The following is a 24,847-nucleotide window of genomic DNA, read 5'->3' on the forward strand; positions in this document are numbered from 1 at the left end:
CCGTTTTTTCTCGTTGAAATTATCAAACAAAATAAACTGTTCTTCGGTTGAAAATTTTGAGCTGTCTACAATCTTAACATATCGAATAACCATAGTAGTCTGTTCCTTGTGAGAACAATCTGGAGTGGCATCAACAATGATTGAAGAATACTTGGCATTTCGAATCTTATCAAGAATTGTTTGTACGAATGACTCACATAGCTCAATAAACTCATTTTGTATGCATGTGGAGAGATAATGGACTTGCATTCACTTTTGACTCTCCTGTGATTCTCGAACACATTTAACATGCTCTGATAAAAGTGGGTCATATTTGCTGAGGAGCTCAACTATGCCTAGAAAGTTTCCATTTGCACGATCACCAATATGTTTACTGGAATCAAAGAAAGCCAATCCCCGCTCAGAAAGAAAAAGGATGACATTCAGGATGCACTCAAGAAGTTTTTTCCAGTTATTAGTTTCTGTAAAGAGTTCAGTCAAGAGTAAATTCTCAACTGAACTTTCAGCCGATGCTGCCCTACTGGCTGATTTCCGTGCAACATGCCCCAGAATTCTGTTCTGTATGCTGATCCTTCTCCAAACATATGCAGGAAGTGAGAGACACAAGGCTCATGCTCTTCCTCCTTGAAAAATTGATACAGTCCTCCTTGGACCCTGGCAGGCCTGTGGACAAGTTCCATCAGTTACATCAATCACATGGTGAACTAAGACTTCATACTGGGCTCTCATACCATTTCTCACAGGCCCCATTTGGCATTGACTTATGAAAGGGACCAAAAGGAGCACCATTCGTGAGACCAGGGCAGGCACCAGTCTCCTTCTCCAACTCCAGGCAAGAGGCAAATCCTCTCTTTGAGCCCCTTCACCAAGAGCCTGAAATCTGACTTCCATTCTGGTACCTTGTACCAGACTAAGCAAGGACTTCACTGCATCTAGCACTGATTGTCCAGCGCAACCTCAGCACCAAGCGCCCTAGCTATGGCAGCATCTGCCTCTTCGGTACTGTCTGACGCTAATACCAGATGTCCGACTGTTCACCATATTGGAACTAGAAAATTCTTGCTATCTAGTGATCTAGCTGTAGGCCTGGACTTGAGTCACCTCTTACTGAGAGACTCAGAGGTTATTCTCAAATTCTTTGCCTCTCATTCACCCATGATACTGTCTTCAGCTCTTACTAGGCAGGGTACTTCTGACAGGACCACCCCTCCCCTCAAGAAGGTTTATTCCTTCTTGTCATCCTCAGAGAAGCATTGTGCTCCCCTGAGCATTCACCTTTGCCTCCATGGTAGCATGGTGAGAGTCTGGAAGGACGTCTAGGGATGAATCTGTGAGAGGTCTCAGGAAGTCATTGGGTCACATAGGGTTCACCTCTGTTAGTGTGTGCCCTCCCCCTCACTTGCCTACTAGCACAGTGCTCCCCGTTGGCTGTGAACTCAAATTTGAGGAAGCCAGTGTCCTTCATAATATCCAGGGCCAGATCTCCATCACCTAAGAAACAGTTAGAACCTGCACTGGCACCTCGTTTGACCCAGCCACAACTAATGAAAGGTGAAGAGGAGTACAGCGGGATGAACAATCCACTGAATTAGTATCAAGCAGTGCCACCTGCCATCTCATCTTTGTCTTCAGATGAGATGATTGACCCGCCCCCATACATCTATGACCTCATTGGATGTACTAAAGGTTTTTCAAGACTTAATGAAGAGAATGGTGAAGATGCTGGCTGTCACACTGGAGATCATCTGGGATGAGCAACACAAGCTTCTCAACATTCATTGGCTCTAAACCACAGGGAAACTGGCTATGGCCCATAAATTAAGTGCTACTTGAATTTGGCAAGACCATATGACACATGCCTATCTTGATACTAGCTGCCTCCAAAAGAGCTGATAGGAGATATAGGTGCTGGCTAAGAGATCTGAGTATTTCTATCAGCACTCTAGAAATAGTGTCTGCTCTGGTCCAGGCAGTTCAAGAGAAATCCAAACTACAAGTTCAGCTAAAGTCCACTGCGCACAAGAAGGACCCAAAGAAGCTAGGTCTCTCTGATAGAAAAATCTACTCATCAGCAAGACTTCAGATGAAAGTAAGCCAGTTACCAGGCTTTACTCTCAAAATATGATGTCTTGATCTGGAACAAGCTCTCTAACGTCCTTGACAAACTCCCAAAAGAATGCCAGGAGGAATGGAAATCCTTCATGTCAGAAGGTCAGCTTATGGTCAGGACAGCACTTCAGGTGGCACTAAATGTGGTCTGATATGGCAGTAAGGACCATGACCCTACCATTGCTGTGTGGAGGTCCTCTTTGCTACAGGCATCCGGGATCCTGAAGGAGATCAGGTTACCATTGAGGACCTCTCATTTGAGGGCACTGAGCTATTTAAAACTGGTATGGATGAGGTATTCCATACCCTGAAAGGTTTGTGGACTATCTTGCAATCTTTGGGATTGTATCTTCCAGTCCTAAAGAGGAAGCAACAGAAGCAACAGCCTTTCTATAGACAAAAACAATACTATTCTCACCAGAGATCTTTAGAGCCCCTGAGGCAGAGGTGACCATCTGCCACTTCCTCTGCTGCCCCACAGTCTGGACATCAGGCAGGAATAACATTTCATGCCATTGTTGGTATCCCATCCAGTTTCAAACTGTTGAAACCCCTTCTTACACTCTGTGTCTCTCTTCAGGGACTCTAGTGATGCGAGTTTGTTGAAGCAAGAAGTAGGTGCCCTCCTACAGCTGGGAGCAGTGGAGTAAGGGCCCCTAGAGCAGTGGTTCTCAAACTTTTGTACTGGTTACCCCTTTCATGTAGCAAGCCTCCTGAGTGCGACCCCCTGCTTATAAATTAAAAACACTTTTTAATATATTTAACACCATTATAAATCGGGGTTTAGGGTGGAGGCGGATAGCTTGCGACCCCCCATGTAATAACCTTGCAACCCCCTGAGGGGTCCCGACCCCCAGTTTGAGAACCCCTGTCCTAGAGTTTATAGGCAAAGTCTTTTATTCCTGTTATTTCTTAATCCCAAAGGAAAAAGGGAGTTGGAGACCCATCCTTGATCTTCGATATCTTAGTGCCTTTATCCATCATTACAAATTCCATATGATCCCTAGCTTTTGTAATCTCTTCTTTGGTTCCTATGGCTGGTTAGTGTTGGGATTCCCTCTGAGACCTTTTCCACTTAGCTTATCCGGTACACTGTGTCCAGTTCTGGGATAACACGTCATCCAAATCTCTGGGATCCAAAAAACTCAATTTGACTCCAGCTCATCACTTAGGTTAGTTTGTTAGGCATGTAACAGCTCTTTGCCCATTCAGGCCAGGTGCAGACACAGAGGGTTTTGGTACAGGGTGCTACTACGATTCCAATTCGTGCCACATAATGTATATGCATCTTTCCTAGCTATACTTCTTGCATATAAAGACCAGTCGCTTTGCAGATTGCATAAAGCAAGCTTATAAATTCAGTGTTTTTTCTGCCTACTTTGTTTACTATAAACATACCCACAAGAGTTAATTTAGTTAGTTTCTGGCTCCCTTATTTACTAAACATGTTCACAATAGTTAGTTATTTCAGCAATTACATTTCTGAGCTTGTCTTGTCTTAACTTGGACCTGCCCATGTCAGCTAAGCCAGCCCTATGTTCCACACCCTTTTGTTTTCTCCTATGTTTGCATTTGTTTCATTTGCATCATCTTTCTTTCTGTGCTTGCTTTTTCAAATTTATTATCCAGCAGCACATTCCCATGACCACAATAGTTGTTGTTATTTGAACTACCATGAAGACTAAACTTCAAGTACCCACCAGGTGGTGCAAGCTCATCTCTGCTGGTATGGCCTACCGAGGTGTTTCCATAACCTGTACAGCTCTGTCCTCAATTTGTTGTTGCTCAGCTATCAGTTGGGTAATAGGCACGAGTTGCTGTATGTTTCTCTTTTCTAAATCAATTGTGTTAATAGACAAGGGAGATATGGGTACAAAGAGACTAGTCACTAATTATTCCCATTCATTGTTGTCCATCACTTCATCTGTCATGTTCTCCTCAATCCGTACACTTGACTATCGTGCATGGGTCCCAATCTGAGTCAGAGAGATGAGCTTTAGACAAAACCCATCCAGGTTCCCCTAATATGGTATTGTACCAACTGAAAAGTGGTGGCATCCCAGTGCACACATGGTGTCACTGAGCTGTATCACCTCTTTCACTCGGTCCTTGGTGATTAATCTGCCCTAACTTCCTTCTGAGGTAGCTGCATTCACAGAACCATCTAACTGTGCCTGGTTCTTTAACAACATGTGGTGTTTATCTCAACACCATCCCTTATTGCCACATTAACTCTAGGATACTGTTGTCTATATATTAGATTCTCAAAATACCCATACTGTAACACATACTAATTCTATAGGACTTGCTGTCCATCTGGGAATAGCAATCATGATTGGCAAAGTCCCATTATTAATTTCATGTGGTGCCCAAGGCCTACGACATTCTGTCCAAAGAAATTGCACATTTTCTTTTCAATAGTACATTTCCTTTTCCACTAGTGTGACCCAGATCAGTGTGCTGTTTAACAATCTTGACCTTTCCCCCCACTTTCTGTCTCTTGTTAAATGCATAACAAGTTAAATACCATATATGCTGTAAACAATTTCTTGAGAAATGTTAAGTATCAGAGGGGTAGCCGTGTTAGTCTGGATCTGTAAAAAGCAACAGAGTCCTGTGGCACCTTTGAGAAATGTTATTACTCAATGACTCACAGTATTTACAGATATATTAATTCATTTAAAAGTTTATGCAATGGAGTGCATATTTCTAATAGTCATCATGTCCTGCTACAGTGTTAGGCTACTGAACCCACCTCCTTTTCTGATAGTTTTTCCAAAACTTTTGGCTAAAAAGTTAATTCTAAGATTTGACCCTTCAGTGTTTGCAGAACTGCATAGTGAAACTCCAACTCCTGCTTCACCCAATGTAGTTGCCAAAGTATCTCTTTTCTTCCTAGTATTTTTAAGCAATTGATGTATGCCTCCGACAGGACTCTGCCATAATCTGATCTGGGATTTAATATTATTGGTAAACCATTTCTTATATAGGACTAAGCAGGTCCCAGGGAATCTGTATTTAATAAAATCCAAAATAAACGGGAGGTATATCCACCCTACATCATCTACCACTGTTTCATGAGTGGAGAGTATAAAAATACCATTTTCTGGCCGTGGAGTGGTCATGGGACATAGAGGAAGAGCGTAATTTTCAGGGGGGTTTATGGTAGAGGTACTGTGTTGTGTGTTTTGTTCTTTGCCACCAAAAACAGGTGGACTTTATTTACATATACACCCACCAACCATCCTGGAGCTACTGAAGTACAATTGTTTTGCCTTAGAAAAAACCCTGACTTATTTATATACTAATATTTATTTATACAGTATATTTCTATACTAATATTTTCCTGGGATGTATTATATACTCATAAACTTTCAAACCATACAGCCCCTTCTCTAGTTGTCCACTTTGGCCCACAGATACCAACTGAACACACCCCTTGTAGTTCTCAATTGCCCCAGAGACTACCCCAGTGTCCGAACAAGACAAATTTCCCAGAAAGGCTGATCAATCCCATTTAGCCCTGGATGGTAAGTAATAGATAATTTTTCTGTCTATTCTTATTGTACCGCTGGGGTCTGACATACTTCTGTGGTGGTTTGGGACCAGGGGATCACTGACTGGAGTGTCTCTGAACCTTGGGACCATCTCCACGCCCACCACATCAGGGGACACAATGTTGTAAGCCTCCACCATTTCATGGTTGCAGACCTGCAAGACAAAAAGGGAAGAAACCATGTCTTGCTTCTTTCTTTACCTACCTTTGTATGCTTTGAGCTGACTGTCATGGACCTAACTCTGTCCTCATTGTCTAACTCCAATAAGCACGCTGAGGGGCCAGGTTGATCTAATTCAGTTTTAATGGTTCTATTAATTCTTTCCACTTGCCCCGCTGCTTCGGGATGATAAGCAATGTGAAATGTCTGATCGATGTCCAGCGGTGTGCATATCCCTTAACCACTGATCCAACAAATCCTCTAGCACTGTCTGACTCCATTATCTTAGGAACCACTGACCCCCTTCCCCCAAGCCAACTGATCAAATTATACACGAATTGTTTAGCTCTTGTCAACGCAGTCATATTTTTTAGTTGGGAATGCCTCCACCCAGTGTGAGAATGAGTCTTATACTGCCTAACCGGCTCCTGGACAATGCAAGCTCATATAAAGTCCATCATTTTATGAATAGAAAATGATGCGCACAAATCCTATTATCTCAAATAGAGTTTCCCAATCACTTCAACCTGAGCATACTGGTTTAGATAAAACAACAAAACAAATTTATTAACCACAGAAAGATTTTAAGTAATTACAAATAATGAGGCATAAAGTCAGAATTGGTTACAAGAGAATAAAAGGTAAAATGCAATTAATGTCCAACTTAACAAGCTAAATGAATTCAAAGCAAAGATCTTTCTCACAAGCTTCAGCAGTCTTACTGGGTGGATTTCTTTCGGCCAGGACCCCTCCCCCACTTCAGTGTTACTTTCCTTGTCTTTAAGTTATCTGAGCTCAATACAGTACAGTAGCTCATGTTTAAGGCTGTGATTCTTTCAGGGAGGTTGCAGAAGTCACGGATTCCATGACTTTCAGCGACCTCTGTGACTTCTGCAGCAGCTGTTGCAGCTGATTTCAGGGCTACCTGAGCAACTGGCCCCAGGGCCAGCTGGCTCTGGGGGCCACCTGACCGGTGCAGCTGGTCACTGCACCTGAACAGTAGTCCTGGTGGCGGCCCTGGGAAGCTCCCGAGCAGTGGTCCCGGGGGCCACCCCAGAGCCAGCTGCACCGGCCATTGCTCAGGCAGCTGGCTCCAGGGACCGCACAAGCAGTGGCTGGAGCGGTTGGTCCCGGGGGTGGCCCCAGGAGCATTTGAGCAATGGTCCTGCGGGCTGCCCCACGGCCAGCTGCAGCAGGCTCCAGGGACTGCTGGAACAGCGGCCAGTGTGACTGGCTCCGGGAGCGCCTGAACAGCAGTCCTGGGGGTGCCCTGGGGACCACCTGAGCAGCAGTGGTCCTGGGGTGCCCGGAAGCCGTTGGGAGAGCGGTCCCCGGGAGCAGTGGCCGGGGTATAGTCAACCCCCAGCACTGGAGTTGGCCCCCCCTCTAGCAGGGCCTGCCCCAGCAATGGTGCCCCAGAAGTAGATTTAGTGAGGGGTATTTTTGGTAAAAGCCATGGACAGGTCACGGGCAATAAATAAAAATGCACAGCTTGTGACCTGTCCATGGCTTTTACCAAAAATACCCATGACTAAATCTTAGCCTTACTCATGTTGCAATACCAGATCTGATTTTAAGATTTGGATCTTGATCTTCTACACCCTAAATATCTTGAAAATCACTTTTCTGTTTCACCATGACCTTACCAAGGTAGGTGTGTCCCTCAGAAACTCTGAACTCTAGAAGTACTAAGTTAACAGTGACACGTGCTCCAGAGAAAGGCAATAGATCTTTTAGAAGATGAACCATGGTTGTGGAAATCCCTTCCACAAATATTAAATGACCAAAGGTCTTACCTCCTTCAGAGCAAACTATAAATCCTATCTGAATACATTAGATTTCCCATGACAACTTCCCTAAAGAGGTAAAACCAGACTTATTTTCTCAGTGGGGACATTAGTTGTTCAGATTATTTACTTTCTGTAATCTTTGTTGTCTTCAGGTACTACAGTAACAGACATTAAATTAGATAGGAAGAAATAAGAGATAAAGGAAGAGCTGATTGAAAGCTGTGATACTGGATGGGAACACGGAACTCTTTAGTAATGAAAATGAGATCATACTTACAGTAGCAGCTAGTATTCTGTATCTTCACTTACTTTAATTTAAAGTCTGAAATATGTAAGAGAATGGGAGAAAATACAGGAAAGAGGCAAACATGACCACAGAATCTGAGGTCTCAGCTGTGAGACTGCACTAAAAGAACTTGAATCAGTGAGATGGAGCAACTAATAACTGGTGAGGGATTAGGTGATATTGCATATAGAGGAGCTCAACAAAGGGAGACCTAGTAGATGAGTCTGTGCTCAGGAGGATGATTCAAACTAGAGGTAATTTAGTTTGGCTAATATATTTAGGCAAATGTAAAGTACACGGTGACCAGAAGAAAAGAAATTAATGGGTAAGAGGATGTTTATAAGAGTGATTGTTTAAAAAATATTTTTGTGAAACTTTCTAAGACTTTTGGGTTCGGTATTTCTGCTCACTTTTTCATGTGAAGTAACTTCAGTGTGGGTAGCCTAAAAGCTGAAAGGGAAGCACTTCAAACCTGAGGCCAAACAGCAGCATCTTGTGGTACACACTGTCTTATAACACTGCCCATCAGTGCCTAATACATAAATCATACAATGGGAAAAGATGTGACAGCAGCAACACTGAACTTGCTCAGAAAATGAGCAGCTAATGTACCCCAAGAGGAGAGTAAATGGAACACATCATAAAAGCTCTCAAATGACCTACTCCTTTCCTGTCCTTTTTACATTTTCAGATGGATGGAGGCCTGCCTTAATGAGGATCTACCTCCCACAACAGAGCTGGAGGAGGGGCTAAGGAATGGAGTCTATCTAGCCAAACTTGGAAACTTTTTCTCCCCCAAGGTGGTGTCTCTGAAGAAAATCTATGACCGGGAACAAACCAGATATAAGGTGAGACCTCTCCATTCTGGGAACTAGGATGGCTAGAGAGGTCTGAGATAGGAGGGAGACTTCAGGTCATATGGTTGTAGAGGAACTGTCAGTGAATGAGTGAGTAATAGATTGTGGCAAATTTAGACTGAAAAAATGTAAGTTAACTCTTCCTGAACTATAGAATATCAGATGAAGGAAGATCTCTAGTTTAGTCTGAGTTTGTGTGCATGTGAGAGTCTGAGAAAGCTGGCCTTTTGTAAGCCTTAAATGTAACTGGCTGTAGAAAGCTTTCATCATAGTACTTAAGACCTCAGATCCCTGGAAAAGTTTAGCTGTTGTAAGTAGCACTTATCAGATGCATGCCTTAGCAAAGTTCCCTGGTACTCACAGTGGTTGTGATGATTCATGTGCTTTTTTCCCTCCCCTCTTTATTTCAGGCAACTGGTCTCCATTTCCGTCATACTGATAACGTTATTCAGTGGTTGAATGCCATGGCTGAAATTGGCCTCCCCAAGGTAATTTCTGCACTACACCGCCAGGTTTTGAAAGTTGTGGGATGAATTTGCAAACACACAGGATTCAATAAACTCTGCCTAGCTAAACCTTAGTTTCCTAGACTTGGTTCTCCTTTGAAATTCTGAAGTTTGTTAAAATATTCCATTCCCATCCCTGTTTGTATGATTGGGAGGCAGTGAATTCCTGCTTTAGTACCAAATGCTTAACACTCATTATTTTGGGTGAGATCTGCAGTACAAAATTTTTATTTTTCATTCTGTTGAGCAGCATGCCTGAGCTACAGTTTGGTCATGGCAATTTTTAGGAATCATCATAGGAAAATCATGGATAAAAGGAGCAACAATTTTTGGAAGTGGTGGATTTTCCATCTCTTGTGGAGCAGTGGTGGATTCTCTGTCTCTTGAAGTCTTCAAATCAAGCCTTTTGGAAAGATGCTTTAGTTAAACACAAATTATTGGCCTAAGTACAGGGGTAACTGGGTGAAATTCCATGACCTGTGTTATACAAGAGGTCCAACTAAATGATCATCATGGTCCCTTCTGGCCTTAAAATCTATAAATCTTTGGGAACATTGTACTGAAAGTCAAACCATGAGCATTGATTTATACCCAACACAACTTTTCCTCACAGTTTTATTACGTGTAAGAGGAACAGTCCATGTGTTTAATCACACAAGGGTCACTATTATATACTTTAACCTGCTGTCTGCATTTTTAAAAAAATACTCACTTGAAACTGTTATTTTTAGGATTTCGTCAACATTTGCCACCCAACTCTCTCCTGACTTATCAGCTGTGCTATGCATGAACTCCTAGTGATTTAGAGGAGCAGCAGGAAGTATAGGAATGGGCTCTGGGAGAGAGATGGTGCTCTGGAGGATGTTGGGTGAGAAGAGAGAGAATGTGGGGGACAGCGGAGAGAATGGGACTTGGGTCAGGCATGAGGGCTTGAGTAAGGCTTTGAGGAAATGGAGGGAATATAGCAGCAATATGTAAGGGGACTGGGGGGAAGACTTCGCTGGTAGAGAGGGGGGCTTGTTGGAAGGCTATGTCAGAGCAGGGGACCTGAGATAGAGCCCAGTGTCTCTGCATCAAGGCAGTCACACATCAAATGCTCCCCATTTCACAGCTGCCTAGAGCACCAAGGAACTGAGGCAGCAGAATTGAGGGGAGTGCAAGTGTGAAGCCTTTGTGCAGAGACACTTGTCATTTTGCGAGGGTACACAGCAGTAAGGAACACACACAGGCACATATCCTTCCAAGAAAAGTAAGTGCTTTGTTAAAGATAACCCGGAAATAGTCAGCACTTCTGATTGTGAAAAAGATTTGTGGGTCATGACAAATAATCAGCTGAATATGAGCTCCCAGGGTAATGCTGTGGCGAAAAGAGCTAATGTGATGTTGGGATGCATTAATGGGGGAATCTCGAATAGGAGTAGAGAGGATTTTTTACCTCTGTATTTGGCACTGGTATGACCACTTCTGGAATACTGTGTCCACTTCTGGTGCCCACAATTCAAGAAGAATGTTGATACATTGGAGAGTGTTTAGAGAAGACCCACAAGAATGATTTAAAGGATTAGAAAACATGCCTTATAATGATAGACTCAGGATGCTCAGTCTATTTAGCTTAATACAATAAATAGAAGGCTGAGGAGTGATTTGATTTACAGTCTATAAGTATCTACAGGGAGAACAAGTATTTAATAATGGGCTCTTATCTAGCAGAGGAAGGTCTAACATTTAATGGCTGGAAGTTGAAGTTAGATAAATGCAGACTGCAAATAAGGCCTATATATATATATTTTTTTTAACAGCAAGAGTAATTAACCATTGGAACAATTTGCCAAGGGTCATGATGGTTTCTCCATTACTGACAATTTTTAAATCAAGAATGGATATGCTCACAGGAGGTCAGACTGTCATAATGGTCCCTTCTGGCCTTAGAATCTATGTAGTGACGCCTTCCACGTTAACCCTTTAAGGAGCCTGACTTTCAAAAGAGCTCTAGATCCAAGAATGTGATAATAGGAGATACTGGGGATGAACAATTAAAAATATGACCCCCAACATTTGTTGGAAAATATGGCCCCAGGTGCCTTGCAGCACAACACTGTCTTTACCATTCTCCTAGGCCACTCACACATAGTCCCCTTCTGCCCACCCAGTCCAAACAAAATCCTCTTCCCCAACCCCTCATGTAAATATCCCTGCTCATCTCTTGGCTCCCTCAGCATCTCCAACCCAGTTCCCCAGGTACACCACACAGTATCTCTGTGGGGAGCCAATGCGCGGTGGTCACATAAAAGGGGCATGGGGCTGAGCAGGGATGTGTATGTGAGAGTACATGTAAGGAAAGTGGGGAACAGGTTTGTTGGTAGACGCATGGGAGAAATGTGGGGCTTCAGCTAGGAGGAGCCTCAGTGGGGTACAAAGTGGAGGGGAGACACGTTGTGCTCCAAGAACTACCTATCTCATGACTGGGCTGGAGGAGTTTTAGGATTGTCAGAATCCTTCCTACTAGGATGGCTAGAGTAGGGTATTATTCTGATGGTTAACTTTGTTTTATATTCAGATTTTCTACCCAGAAACTACTGACATCTATGATCGGAAGAACATGCCACGCTGCATCTATTGTATCCATGCACTCAGGTAATGTGTGTTAGGTAGGAGGCTGAATTGTGAGTGAATGAAGGCTACCTAGAAATCTGAAGTCTGTGGGAATGCAAATGCATTCTGATTCAGAGTTGGTGGGGGGTGAATGTACTGTGGGCTTAAAGGAAGATCTGCAGCTTTCAGGAGTGGCATCTATGAAATGATGAATGCATTTATGTTTCCAGTGATAAGTGCTATGCATGTTTAAGAGTCAGTGATATCACCAGCCATTGGCGGCAGCATATACATCTTGAGATTCCCAAGCCTTAGAGATGGGGTGCGTACAGCTGTGAATCTCCTTCCTTGGGGACTGTGTGTGTATATGTGCATATTTGTGAATCACGGTATCATGAAGCAAGAAGTGTAATCCGAGCCTTTTGAAGGTGTGTGCAGTATAGAGTGCCCTACCCCAGAGAAGCATATATAGTAGGTTCCACTTAATAGTGACCCAGATATAAACAACTTAGTTAATAGCAACATTTTGCTGGAAACCAATCCCACCCCATTGACTTTAATATTAATGGGATCTGGATAGTGGCAACTTATGTTGCTTATTCACAACGTCTTTTGGGAGAAAGGTTCTACCTGCAGGCAGGTTTGTGGGGCTGCGGCCCCAGAAGGAAGCACTGGAATGTGCTGAGCGCCCCTGTTGCAGCCATGGAAGCCTGCCTGCACACTGAGACTGCACAGGAAGTAAGTGGCTGGGAGGGGAGAGGAGGCTGTCGTCAAAGCAATAGTGGAGGGTGGGGAGGGGGCAGCAGGCTGGAAAACCTGCATGTGCACAGGCTCTGCACAGGAGGTAAGAGGCGGGTGGGGAGGAGAGGTGGGGGAAGGCAGTAGCTGTGGGCAGAGCAGTAGCTGGGGTGAGAGGGGCAGTAGCCCAGTGGTACCCCTCCCTGTGCTGTTCTGGGCTACACCCTGCTGGGAGACTCCACATAGGGAAAGAATTGCTGTGATGTGTGGAGAATGCAGGGAAAGGTACCATGCAGTTCTGTGGGCCCTCAGGGCCCCCACTCCCTTTGGAAAGCCCTGGCATCCAGGCTGCAGCCCCCCTCCCTGCTGCTGTCCTGCCTGCAGGCAGGTTTGCAAGGCTGCAGCCAGGGAAGTGAAGTTCTGGCACTTCCTTCTTTGACTGCTGTCTCACAAACCTACCTTCCACTTATTAGCAGCTGCTGGATAATAGCAACTTTTTGCTGGCTACCAAGGGGTTGCCCAATAAGTGGAATCTACAGTATTTGTGTGACCATAAAAGAGAATCGAGATAGTATCACATTATGTATTGTCCTGCCACCAGATCAGGAATGGACACTAATGACAGCTGGTCACGAGGATCAAATCCCAAACATATAGTGTGAAGTGCTGTCTTGGGTTTGCTTTAAAGGGTCTACTCTTCCCACTCCCACCCTCGCTTTGGCCACACTTGTATAGCTTGTCATGCTAATAAAATATCACTGAATTGAAAATTAATCTTAGGAAGGGTATGAACGTACTGTGGGTGTTCAGAAGCATGAGTATGCACATGCCCCATTCTGTCTCATGTGATGCATGTTTACTTCTATAATGGTTCTAGATTTTCACGGTTGTATGCACTGTCTGAATCTATATCTAGACCTGCAGTGTGAGAGGCAGAAGGGGAAGTGACAACACTGTCATTTTCACCTGCTAATAAACTATGAATTTCAGTTTGTGTCTGGAGAGAATAGGTGCAGGCTTGTTTGTTCAGCTGAGCAGCAGGTAAAGTGAGGCCAACCTTCTGTGTGCAGCATGTTTATTTTTAGGATAAATCAGGGAGACTTTTGGGGGCTTTGTGAAAAGCCATGTAAAGCTTTAAAACCCTTTCAGAGGTCAGAGGGCTAATCTCTCACCTCTTGAGGTAACTAGAAAGATCCATTTGGCTGTGCTAGGTACTTCTGTCTTTGCCTCATTAGAGTGTGTTGAAGTGGATAGTTTTGCTCCCGCTTCATGCTCTAGAGAGATAGAACATTGCATTGCAATGACTTAGTCCTTCCTGATAAACCAGTTTGGATGCAGGTTTCCAATCTGATTGCAGAAGAATATTTAGTGGGCTTCACATGAACACTCCTGAAGACATTTCTGTATAAAGAGCACTGAGCCATATCAGTTTGGGTCTCCATCTTATGCTCACTCAGTTTCAGTCCTCAAGAAGGAGCTTGTTCTTTTGCTTTCTGATCCTTTGGCAGGGTGAAATCTGAGGAGGAAACATCAAGATAGATTGCAAATAGCTGAACATCAACAGAAGTTTCAGGCTGGTGTAGAATCAGATTGTTTGTAGAAGTGAACCTGCTTTCAACCCAGTTCCCAACATTTAGTATAACTTGCGGTCAGGAACACTTGACACTGTGTGATGGCCAATTATGGAACTGTGTAGTGTATGCTCCTTTGCCCAGTATGAAAGGATTTGGGTCATTGTTAGTGGTGAAGCGCCTCCTTACTGGCAGCTTCACGATAGCTGCTGCAGTTATTCTTTGAGTAGTTGGGCTCAGCTGGCAGATGTTCATATCTCCTTATCAGTCTGGTCCTCTTTGCCAGTGATGTGTAAATCAGAATCCAGATATTCAGAATGAGTCAGCTTTTTGCTGAAATATAAATAATGGGCAACATATAGGTCTCCAAGAGTAAGGACTTGTCTACATGGGGACACTCAGGAAAGTTAATCTGAATTAACTAAAAGTGTGAATTTAAAGTGGATAAACTAAATTGCATTAAACCCTGGTGTTGACACTTATATTCAGAATTAGAGTGGCCTTAATTCAATTTATCTTACTTCACTTTGCAATCCCAACCCTATAGGCACCAGCACACCTTGCAGTTACCTAGTGCAGTAAAGAATATACAAACGTTCCTTACCACCCTAGGTAGCTGCATGGTGTGTTTTGTGCCTGTAGGGTTGGGCTGGCTCTGTGCTGTTAACCAACAAAATAAAGCAAATCTTTGGTGGGAAGTTACCCAGATGTGCAACCAGATGTCTGCTGATCAGAAGGGAACTTTTAAATATGGATCTTTCTTTCTGGAGAGGGGTATATTGTTTTTTCACGGTGACATTCCTTCATACACAAACGCTTCACTGGGAGAATCAATCACCATCACAATTGAAAAGGCAGGTTTTAACCATCTAGAAGTCTTTCCACTTAGCTGAATGTTTCCCAGTATCTCTCTCTCCCTTAATTTACTTGTGAGTGGGGTAAAGACGACAAGGAGTAATTAGTGCTAATTATTCCTCCATTATGTTTCCTAGTCTGTACCTGTTTAAACTGGGACTGGCCCCTCAGATTCAAGATTTATATGGGAAGGTGGACTTCACAGGTATGGAGATTTCTTGCTTCTCTGAGATTTGAATGTTTATGAATTTGCATGCCCTGTTTACTTACTCCAGTAGATGCTGTACATAATGGACAGAGGGGGATTAATGCCCAAAGGCAGCCAGGGCTGTAACTTCATTTGTGTTTAGTGGGTGGGGGATTCCTCCCATACTAGCTGGGGAAGGAGACTCCAGAATTTTAGGAGGAAGTTTTATTCTGAATTATTTAGTTATTGGCTCTGTTAACAGTAGTATATCTCCACTGTCTCTCCCTCCCCTTCCCTTGGCTTTAGTCTTTTTCCTTCCAGAGAACCAGCTGCAGAAGAAAACAAGCTTTGTAGGATGTTTTGTATGTACTTTCCTTGCCCTGCTGGCAGCCATACTTTGAGACGTACAGGGATCACGTAATCTGTTTCAAACCTTTGTCGCTAGGAGCACAAAACTATGTAGTGAGACAGACTTCTGTGAGGCCCTCCCATTTGAATGACTGGAACGAATATAGGAGAGTTTTGTCTCTTCTCAGACTGCATGCACAAAGTATTCGTGAAAGGGCAATTTGCAATCTATTGTAGCTGTTCTAATTTTTCTGTGGCAATAGCTGATCTTAGGACTGATTCTGAATGTTTTGCCCACATTACACCCTTCCCCTCTGTGTTTCAGAGGAGGAGATCAGTAACATGAGGAGTGAGCTGGAGAAGTATGGAATTCAGATGCCTGCCTTCAGCAAGATTGGAGGAATTTTAGCTAACGAACTCTCTGTGGATGAAGCAGCATGTAAGGGGAAATGGATTTTCATCCTCTGTGACCGTTTAAATTGCCAGACTGGATAGAAAGTGCATGTTATAGTGCTGGCTATAATAGTCCCTATTGTTTAAGTCAACACAGGCCTTCTATGGCCAAGACATTTTTGTTAGAAAATCGGAATGTGATTTGGTCAAAATCAAACTACAATATCAGGAAATAAGTACTACCGTTGTCAAAAATTTATATACTGATAATTCTTGCAACAATGCCAAAGCTCTAGTCAGCTGTTTTCTTCTTTACCAGATAAGCCTTTAATTTATTACAGGACAGAGCATTCATCTTTGCAGTTAACAGGGAAGCTGTGATTTGTTTTTCAGTGCATGCTGCTGTTATTGCCATTAATGAAGCAATTGACCACCAAGTTCCAGCTGACACCCTGTTGGCAATGAAAAACTCCAATGCCATGTTGGTGAATCTTGATGAACTGCTGGCATCAATCTATCAGGACACATTGTATCGGGCAAAGAAGGACAAGATGGAGAATGCCAAAAACAGGGTAAAAATCAATGTTCCTTTCTAGTTACGAATTCATCTTCATTGTATTGAGTTCATTATGTCACCAAAGGAGATTGCTCATGGAATCCAGTGAAACCATATTGTTCAGTCTTTTGTGTAAGATGTTAGGCCAGATTTATCCTTAGTGAAATTCCATTGTAGTTTCCAGGGATTAATTTAATCTATTATGAGATTGAAGAAAACAGACATTATAGTTTTACATCTGATTTGTAGTTGAATCCCTTACACACAGATTCCCAAGGAATATGCATGGTGGAAGAACATAGAGGAGCTGTCTTATTCTAGACATCAATAAAGCCTGTCCTCTTTTTGTATAGAATTTTTGAGTCTTCCTAATGTATATATGTAACAAACCCACCATCCCACAAAATTTGAACTATTTCTAGAACTTCACCTAGACTAAACTTGCTTAGTGAATCTTGTTCTCCAAGTCTACCTAGGCTGTGAGTAATCCTACTCTATAGAGGCTGATATTTACAAGCACTACACATCCAAGTCTAAACACTATGGTCCCAAAAGCTTGGTATGTTACTTTGTAAATGAATCTGCTTACAGAATTCTACCCAGACTATTGGTTGTCTGCTCTCTGCCATAGTGATAGGCAAATTAGCAATACTTAGATATGTGGCCTGTTCTGGAATATCATATCCATTTATTTGGTTTGGAACATTTCCAGTTTGAGAACCTGTATATGTCTGCCTAACTGGATCTATTGCATTATACGTCCTGGGATTCCTTCTGTGTGCCCACACAGAGCTGTTAAATGAAATCATCCAGTCTTATGTATTGTATATCCTTCTCTGTTTGCTGGAGATCTATAGAGTGTGTGTGTGTGTACACACCTAGGGATATTCACTTTCAGGACTCCCTTTTCTGTGTGTGTAGTTGTTACTGACCTCTTGTGCAGTGGTTTAGAACTTCATGTAGGTGTACATTAGTTATGTTCATTGCCCTTTCTGTTGGAGGACTGTAAGAGGCCTGTAAACAACACACTGCAAAGTCTACTCTAGAGCTGCATTTAAAATTTTTTTTCATTGTCAGACTGGCTCTGAGAATTCAGAGAGAGAGAGGGATGTGTACGAAGAGCTGCTGACTCAAGCTGAAATTCAGGGCAATGTCAACAAAGTCAACAGTAAGTTTCCCACTGAACTAATAGACCTGGATAAAGAGTATTCAGACTTGTGTGGCTCCTTTACTCCCCCTTCCATCCCTGTACTTTGAACTAAGTTGAGTAGCTCTCCTTGCTGTATTTGTTCATAGTATTTCTCTATATCGGGGTCAGCAACCTTTCAGAAGTGGTGTGCCGAGTCTTCATTTATTCACTCTAATTTAAGGTTTTGTGTGCCGGTAATACATTTTAACGTTTTTAGAAGGTCTCTTTCTATAAGTCTATATTATATAACTAAAATATTGTAGGTAAAGTAAACAAGGTTTTCAAAATGTTTAAGAAGCGTCATTTAAAATTAAATTAAAATGCTGATCTTACGCCACCAGCCTGCTCAGCTCGCTGCCAGCCTGGGGTTTTGTTCACCTAGGCCGGTAGAGGGCTGATCAGGGCCTATGGCCGGGACCCCAGACCTGTGTGTGTGTGTGTGTGTGTGTGTGTGTGTGTGTGTGTGTGTTTCAGGGGTCAGGGTAGAGGGCTGGGGGGTGTGTTGGGTGGGGGGGTTCAGGGCAGACGGCTGGGGGTATGGGGGTTCAGGGCAGAGGGATGGGGCTGTGAGGATGCAGGGCAGAGGGATGGGTGTGTGGGGTGGGGGGGTTCAGGGCAGAGGGGTGGGGGGTGCAGGGCAGAAGGTTGGGTTGCTCGGCTTGTGGGGGTGCTCCCAGCCCCCTGCCCTGAGCCGCTCAGGGCAGAGGGCTGGAAGGTATATGCCCTGTTCCACCCCTTTCCCCCAGGCTCCGTCCCTACCTCTCTCTGTGTCCTCTACGGTGCAGTGTGCACGCTGCCGCTCTTCCCCCTCACCCTCTCTAGGGCCATCAGCTGATTGGCCAGGGACGGAGAGGAGTAGGGGCAGGAAAGCACCTCTGGGGGAAGAAGCGGGGGAGAGGGAAAGCTTGGCTGCCGCAGAACCAAGCTTCTGTCTCCTGCCCCCGCAGGGGAGAGCGGTGAGCGGGGGGGTTGAGTGGGGTTGGGGTCCAGGACCGCGGAAGGGAGCTGCATGCCACTTAAAATCGGCTCGCGTGCCGTGTTTGGCACACGTGCCGTAGGTTGCTGACCCCTGCTCTATATTATGAATTCATCCTGCCCCTTGTCCCTCCCCTGGCCCCTTAAAGAAGTGAAGGATCCCCATTAAACTCTGTGCCCTGAGTATTACATATCATTTTCATCTCTTTCACTTGTTAAAGTCCTCCTGAGTGATTTTGGAGTCTGACTTGGAGACTTCCAGGCCTAAACTATCGGTCAGTAGTGTTCAGGAAGAGATGCCTTTGAGGCCTCTGCTATAGAAGCCTAATGATTGCTACATTTAGCTTTTGACCCTTACTTTACTTTGCTCTCTCCCTAGCACATTCAGCCCTATCAAAGATAGATCTGGTTTTGGAACAGGGAGATGCATTAGCATTATTTGAAGTTTTGACATCACCAGCCCTGGGACTCCGAGGATTACAGCGAGAAAATTGTGACTGGTATCTCAAGCAGCTCTTGAGTGACAGGCAGCAGAAACAGGAGGTATGGAAAAGCGTATGTAATCATTGTGAAAGTATTTATAATACCACAAACCATCACACATTAATTATATGGGATGATCACAAACCTCCCATATGAGAGTTAATGTTACTTTGGAAAACTTTAAAAAGTATTTAAAAAGTAAATTTAGTAATCCAACAGCATAACACATGTGCAAGAGATATTGTGATTGTGTACATATAATGGAATACTTGATGATATGGTATAAAGGCTTTATCAGTGTGAGTTTGAAATGGCAGCATTACTCATGAATGGTAAATGTCACAACTTAAAGGCTGATATTTCAGGGTCTTCAAGGGCTGGGAGTGAATCCTAGGGACCCACTACAATATTGAGGAACTCTTGTATCCAGTAATTTAAAGTTTGCAGATTTCAAAGTAATCATATTTTTGTGTATGGAAAAGCAGTTCCTAGTCCAAGACTGAATCTTGCTCATTCTGGACCTTGGACAGGTGTGATTATGGAGGGGGAGAGTCCACCTTTGGGAGTATGGAAAGGAAGTATTTTTGTGATGGGTTTGAACCTGCTCAGGGTCTGGAACATTATTGTAGTGAACAGAGTGCATGATAAATGTATTTATTACATAGCTGTAACCTCAGCATAGGAGAAGAGTTTATATAAAGTGTGTGTATATAACTATAATAATATGTATGTATACACTTAAATGTAAAATATAAATAAATACATAATGAATATATATGTATGTATATAACGTTTTATGCTCTTACTTTACTATGTTCAGTGCTCAAGTACTTTATTGTAAATACCTATGATACAGATAAGCATATAATATTTTTTCCTTATAGATAACTTAAAGATTATCTTCTTATTTTAAGCCTAACTTTCAGTGAATTTTGCATGTATATTGTATATGAATGCTGTTTATAGAATGCATTAGTGTAGTTTTCTAAACTTAGTAGGGCCTCAAAGTAAACTAGTTTATGTAATATTTGTATGCATATTATTACGGAGGACTGCAATGTTGGAGGGGATAATTATTACTATGGTATATTTTTAATAATTTGTCTTTTACAAGGTCTAACATGGTAAAGAAGTAGGATACCAAGTACATTCAGAGCCAGGAATAAAGGCAACAATTCAGTTTATTCAACTGAGAATAAAGCTCTGACATTTTTGAAGTCCATGAGCAGACAAACATTAAGAAGATAAAGATCATTATTACATTTCATAATTCTGGTTGAGTCCATTGGCAACCCTCCTAAAATTGTTGAGCTGTCATAGGTCTTATGGCGGGTCAACACATTTTCTTCTTGAAGATTGATTTATTCATAATGCTCTTCACTATAGCATTTGAGTGTCTCGTAGACATTAACTTATCCTCTGCCTTTGGGTGGTAGGAAAGTATTATCCCAATTTTACAGATTATAGGCATCCCAGCAGAAGTAGATTTTGATGAGGGATTTGCAGTGGGCCTACCTGTTCCTAATGATCTGCCTCATCACATGATGATGGGTTTTGAAACTTTCTATACAAGAGAAGAGCCTGCTTAGCTTGGTAGGGGAAGAGACCTGCAAGAAAACTAGGATCAGGGAGAGACATGTAGAAGAGTTTTCCTGCTCCCCACAATAGAGCCAGATGGAGGCAGAGAGTGCTAGGAGGCTCTCTGAAGTGGGCCAAAGGAAAAGAGAGAAAGAGAGAGCCATGCCCAAACACAAGGAAGGGGCTGTGGAAAAGGCCTACAAGCAGGTGGAGGTAAAAAGTGGTTGAGGGAATTTAAGCAAGGGGTCTGAGAAGGTGAACCATTTTAGTTCAGAAAAGGGCAACTAAAATGATTAGGGGTTTGGAACGGGTCCCATATGAGGAGAGATTAGAGGCTAGGACTTTTCAGCTTGGAAAAGAGGAGACTAAGGGGGGGATATGATAGAGGTCTATAAAATCATGAGTGGTGTGGAGAAAGTGAATAAGGAAAAGTTATTTACTTGTTCCCATAATATAAGAACTAGGGGCCACCAAATGAAATTAATGGGCAGCAGGTTTAAAACAAATAAAAGGAAGTTCTTCACACAGCGCACAGTCAGCCTGTGGAACTCCTTGCCTGAGGAGGTTGTGAAGGCTAGGACTATAACAGGGTTTAAAAGAGAACTAGATAAACTCATGGAGGTTAAATCCATTAATGGCTATTAGCCAGGATGGGTAAGGAATGGTGTCTCTAGCCTCTGTTTGTCAGAGAGTGGAGGTGGATGGCAAGAGAGAGATCACTTGATCATTACTTGTTAACTTAACTCCCTCTGGGGCACCTGGCATTGGCCACTGTCGGTAGACAGGATACTGGGCTGGATGGACCTTTGGTTTGACCCAATATGGCCGTTCTTATGTTCTTATGCTTGTACAGTGTGTCTGGGCCGGAACTCAGAGTAGAAGGAGGGCCGAACCCCTGCAGGCTTATTGAGGAAGGTGATGTGAAACCTTCCTCTCCGGACATAAGGAGTGGAAGAATTTTTGAGCCTGGAGTTGGGTTGATGATCCAACCTGAGATTGCAGAATGATTGTTTGTTTTGGACTTTCTGTTTACTTTGGGAAAAGGGGATGGGTTTATGATTTGGCCAGAGGCCAGTAAGAAGCACTGGAGTTGGCCTAGCCAAAAGTGGGAGATTGAAATGCCTACTGCCAGAAGAGGGAAACTGAGGCTCAGAGCACTAGGTTCCAAGGTAATTGTGTCACATGCACTTTCACAAGCCAGCGGTTAGATGGATGACTAGCTTAATGAGTGTATAGTAATTCCCAGTTTGAGATATCTGACAGTGATATTGAAAGGTCTTTAGCCTTTGCAGCAAGCTCCAAGTAATAAAGAATTGTTCTTCAAGTATGTGTCAGTTTGGATCCACTCTAAGGTATGTGCACGCCTATGCATGTGAGATCAGACTCTCTTAATAGCATTGTTGGGCCGTGCCTGCGCCATGTATGTCCTTGTGCCCCTCCACCCAAGAGAATAAAGGGCAGAGCAGCCATAAGTGTTCCTCAGCTCTCTCACTGCTAGTGGAAGCAAGATGGAACAAGTGGTGTCTTCACACTACTCCCGAGCAGAATCTGCTTCTTGCAAATTAATTAGTTAGATAGGGTTAATTCCTTTTCCTCCTTTTTTATTTAATTCTTTTATAAACCCAAACAGATTTAAATTTAAATTTTCCTTGGCACTTTGCACCCGTATCTGGGCCAAAAATGGTGGATTCAAAGCCCTTGGGCTTCAAACCATAGCCATCCTGTGACAGACTTATGCCATTCACAGATGGCCATGGCCACTGTCTTTTTTTGTCTCAGTGAGAGACATGTACTAGATAGCTGCTTGGTTTGCCATTCCTTTTCAATTGGAACACTCATCTGAAGTTATATCCCTTGGAACAATCAATGAGAGAGAGAGAGTACAGATCCTGAAGAGTGAGGATTGACTTCAAAGATGGATCCAGTCTCTTCTAGGTCCCAGTCAGCCAATGCCTCTGCTGGCAGGCACACGGGGCCTACTGTGTTGGTACTTGCAAAAATTGCACAGCACCCTCAGGAAAGGATTCAGGACCATCAAAGACCATTTTGGCATGGACTCCCACCTCAGCACTGAAAACTGGTACGGCTTCCTTGTTGAGGCAAGGGAGATCTGAAGACTGGGATAGGCATAGTTCCCTGCATTGATTTCCCCCTCTTCAGGGCTGGCTCCAGGGTTTTGGCTGCCCCAAGCAGCCAAACGAAAAAAACAAAACAAAACAAAAAAAAGCCGTGATCGCGATCTGCAGCGGCAATTCGGTGGGAGGTCCTTTGCTCCGAGCAGGAGTGAGGGACCGTCCGCCGAATTGCTGCCAAACAGCTGGACGTGCCGCCCCTCTCTGAAGTGGCCGCCCCAAGCACCTGCTTGGTAAGCTGGTGCCTGGAGCCGGCCCTGCCCCTCTTCCCATAGAGACTCAACCCATCATTCTCCTGCATACTTCTTGACCATGTTAGCTTGCATGTACATGGCAACGCTAGCCAGATTTCACTTGTGTTCATTACAGGGCTGGCTAAGGTTGGTGTATCATCTCACCATCAAATGATCATGTGAGTTGTGGTCCCAGCTCGCATTCTGCTGCTGCAGAATCATAGAATATCAGGGTTGGAAGGGACCTCAGGAGGTCATCTAGTCCAACCCCCTGCTCAAAGCAGGATCAGTTCCCAACTAAATCATCCCAGCCAGGGCTTTGTCAAGCCTGACCTTAAAAACCTCTAAGGAAGGAGATTCCACCACCTCACTCGGTAACCCATTCCAGCGCTTCACCACCCTTCTAGTGAAAAAGTTTTTCCTAATATCCAACCTAAACCTCCCCAACTGCAACTTGAGACTATTACTCCTTGTTCTGTCATCAGGTACCACTGAGAACAGTCTAGATATATCCTCTTTGGAACCCCCTTTCAGGTAGTTGAAAGCAGCTATCTAATCCCCCCTCATTCTTCTCTTCTGCAGACTAAACAATCCCAGTTCCCTCAGCCTCTCCTCATAAGACATGTGCTCCAGCCCCCTAACCATTTTTGTTGCCCTCCGCTGGACTCTTTCCAATTTTTCCACATCCTTCTTGTAGTGTGGGACCCAAAACTGGACACAGTACTCCAGGTGAGGCCTCACCAATGTTGAATAGAGGGGAATGATCACGTAACTCGATCTGCTGGCAATACCCCTAATTATACAGCCCAAAATGCCGTTAGCCTTCTTGGCAACAAGGCACACTGTTGACTCATATCCAGCTTCCCGTCCACTGTTACCCCTAGGTCCTTTTCTGCAGAACTGCTGCATAGCCATTCGGTCCCTAGTCTGTAGCAGTGCATGGGATTCTTCCGTCCTAAGTGCAGGACTCTGCATTTGTCCTTGTTGAACCTCATCAGATTTCTTTTGGCCCAATCCTTTAATTTGTCTATGTCCCTCTGTATCCTATTCCTACCCTCCAGCCTATCAACCACTCCTCCCAGTTTAGTGTCATCTGCAAACTTGCTGAAAGTGTAGTCCACGCCATCCTCCAGATCATTGATGAAGATATTGAACAAAACCAGCCCCAGACCGACCCTTGGGGCACTCTGCTTGAAACCGGCTGCCAACTAGACATGGAGCCGTTGATCACTACCCGTTGAGCCCGACGGTCTAGCCAGCTTTCTATCCACCTTATAGTTCATTCATCCATCCCATACTTCTTTAACTTGCTGGCAAGACTACTGTGGGAGACTGTATAAATAGCTTTGCTAAAGTCAAGGAATAATACATCCACTGCTTTCCCCTCATCCACAGAGCCAGTTATCTCCTCATAAAAGCAATTAGGTTAGTGAGGCATGACTTGCCCTTGGTAAATCCATGCTGACTGTTCCTGATCACTTTCCTCTTCTCTAAGAGCTTCAGAATTGATTCCTTGAGGACCTGCTCCATGATTTTTCCAGGGACTGAGGTGAGGCTGACTGGCCTGTAGTTCCCCGGATCCTCCTTCTTCCCTTTTTTAAAGATGGGCACTACATTAGCCTTTTTCCAGTCATCCGGGACCTCCCCCGATCGCCATGAGTTTTCAAAGATAATGGCCAATGGCTCTGCAATCACATCCGCCAACTCCTTTAGCACCCTCGGATGCAGCGCATCCGGCCCCATGGACTTGTGC

General features: G+C 43.7%; 1 protein-coding gene across 1 annotated transcript in view; it reads left to right on the plus strand.

Moving 5' to 3' along the window:
* Positions 1-24,847, plus strand: part of IQGAP1 (IQ motif containing GTPase activating protein 1) — a gene marked incomplete in the record, with an annotated part of 184,544 nt that overhangs the window by 36,650 nt on the left and 123,047 nt on the right. Inside the window, 8 exon segments of the mRNA XM_034782917.1 lie at positions 8,593-8,749; positions 9,169-9,246; positions 11,822-11,898; positions 15,158-15,225; positions 15,881-15,994; positions 16,342-16,520; positions 17,582-17,672; positions 19,048-19,211. Of these exon segments, the coding sequence (XP_034638808.1) occupies positions 8,593-8,749; positions 9,169-9,246; positions 11,822-11,898; positions 15,158-15,225; positions 15,881-15,994; positions 16,342-16,520; positions 17,582-17,672; positions 19,048-19,211 (928 nt within the window).

This window comes from Trachemys scripta, chromosome 10, assembly GCF_013100865.1.
Source record: "Trachemys scripta elegans isolate TJP31775 chromosome 10, CAS_Tse_1.0, whole genome shotgun sequence".
Classification (NCBI taxonomy): domain Eukaryota; kingdom Metazoa; phylum Chordata; order Testudines; family Emydidae; genus Trachemys; species Trachemys scripta.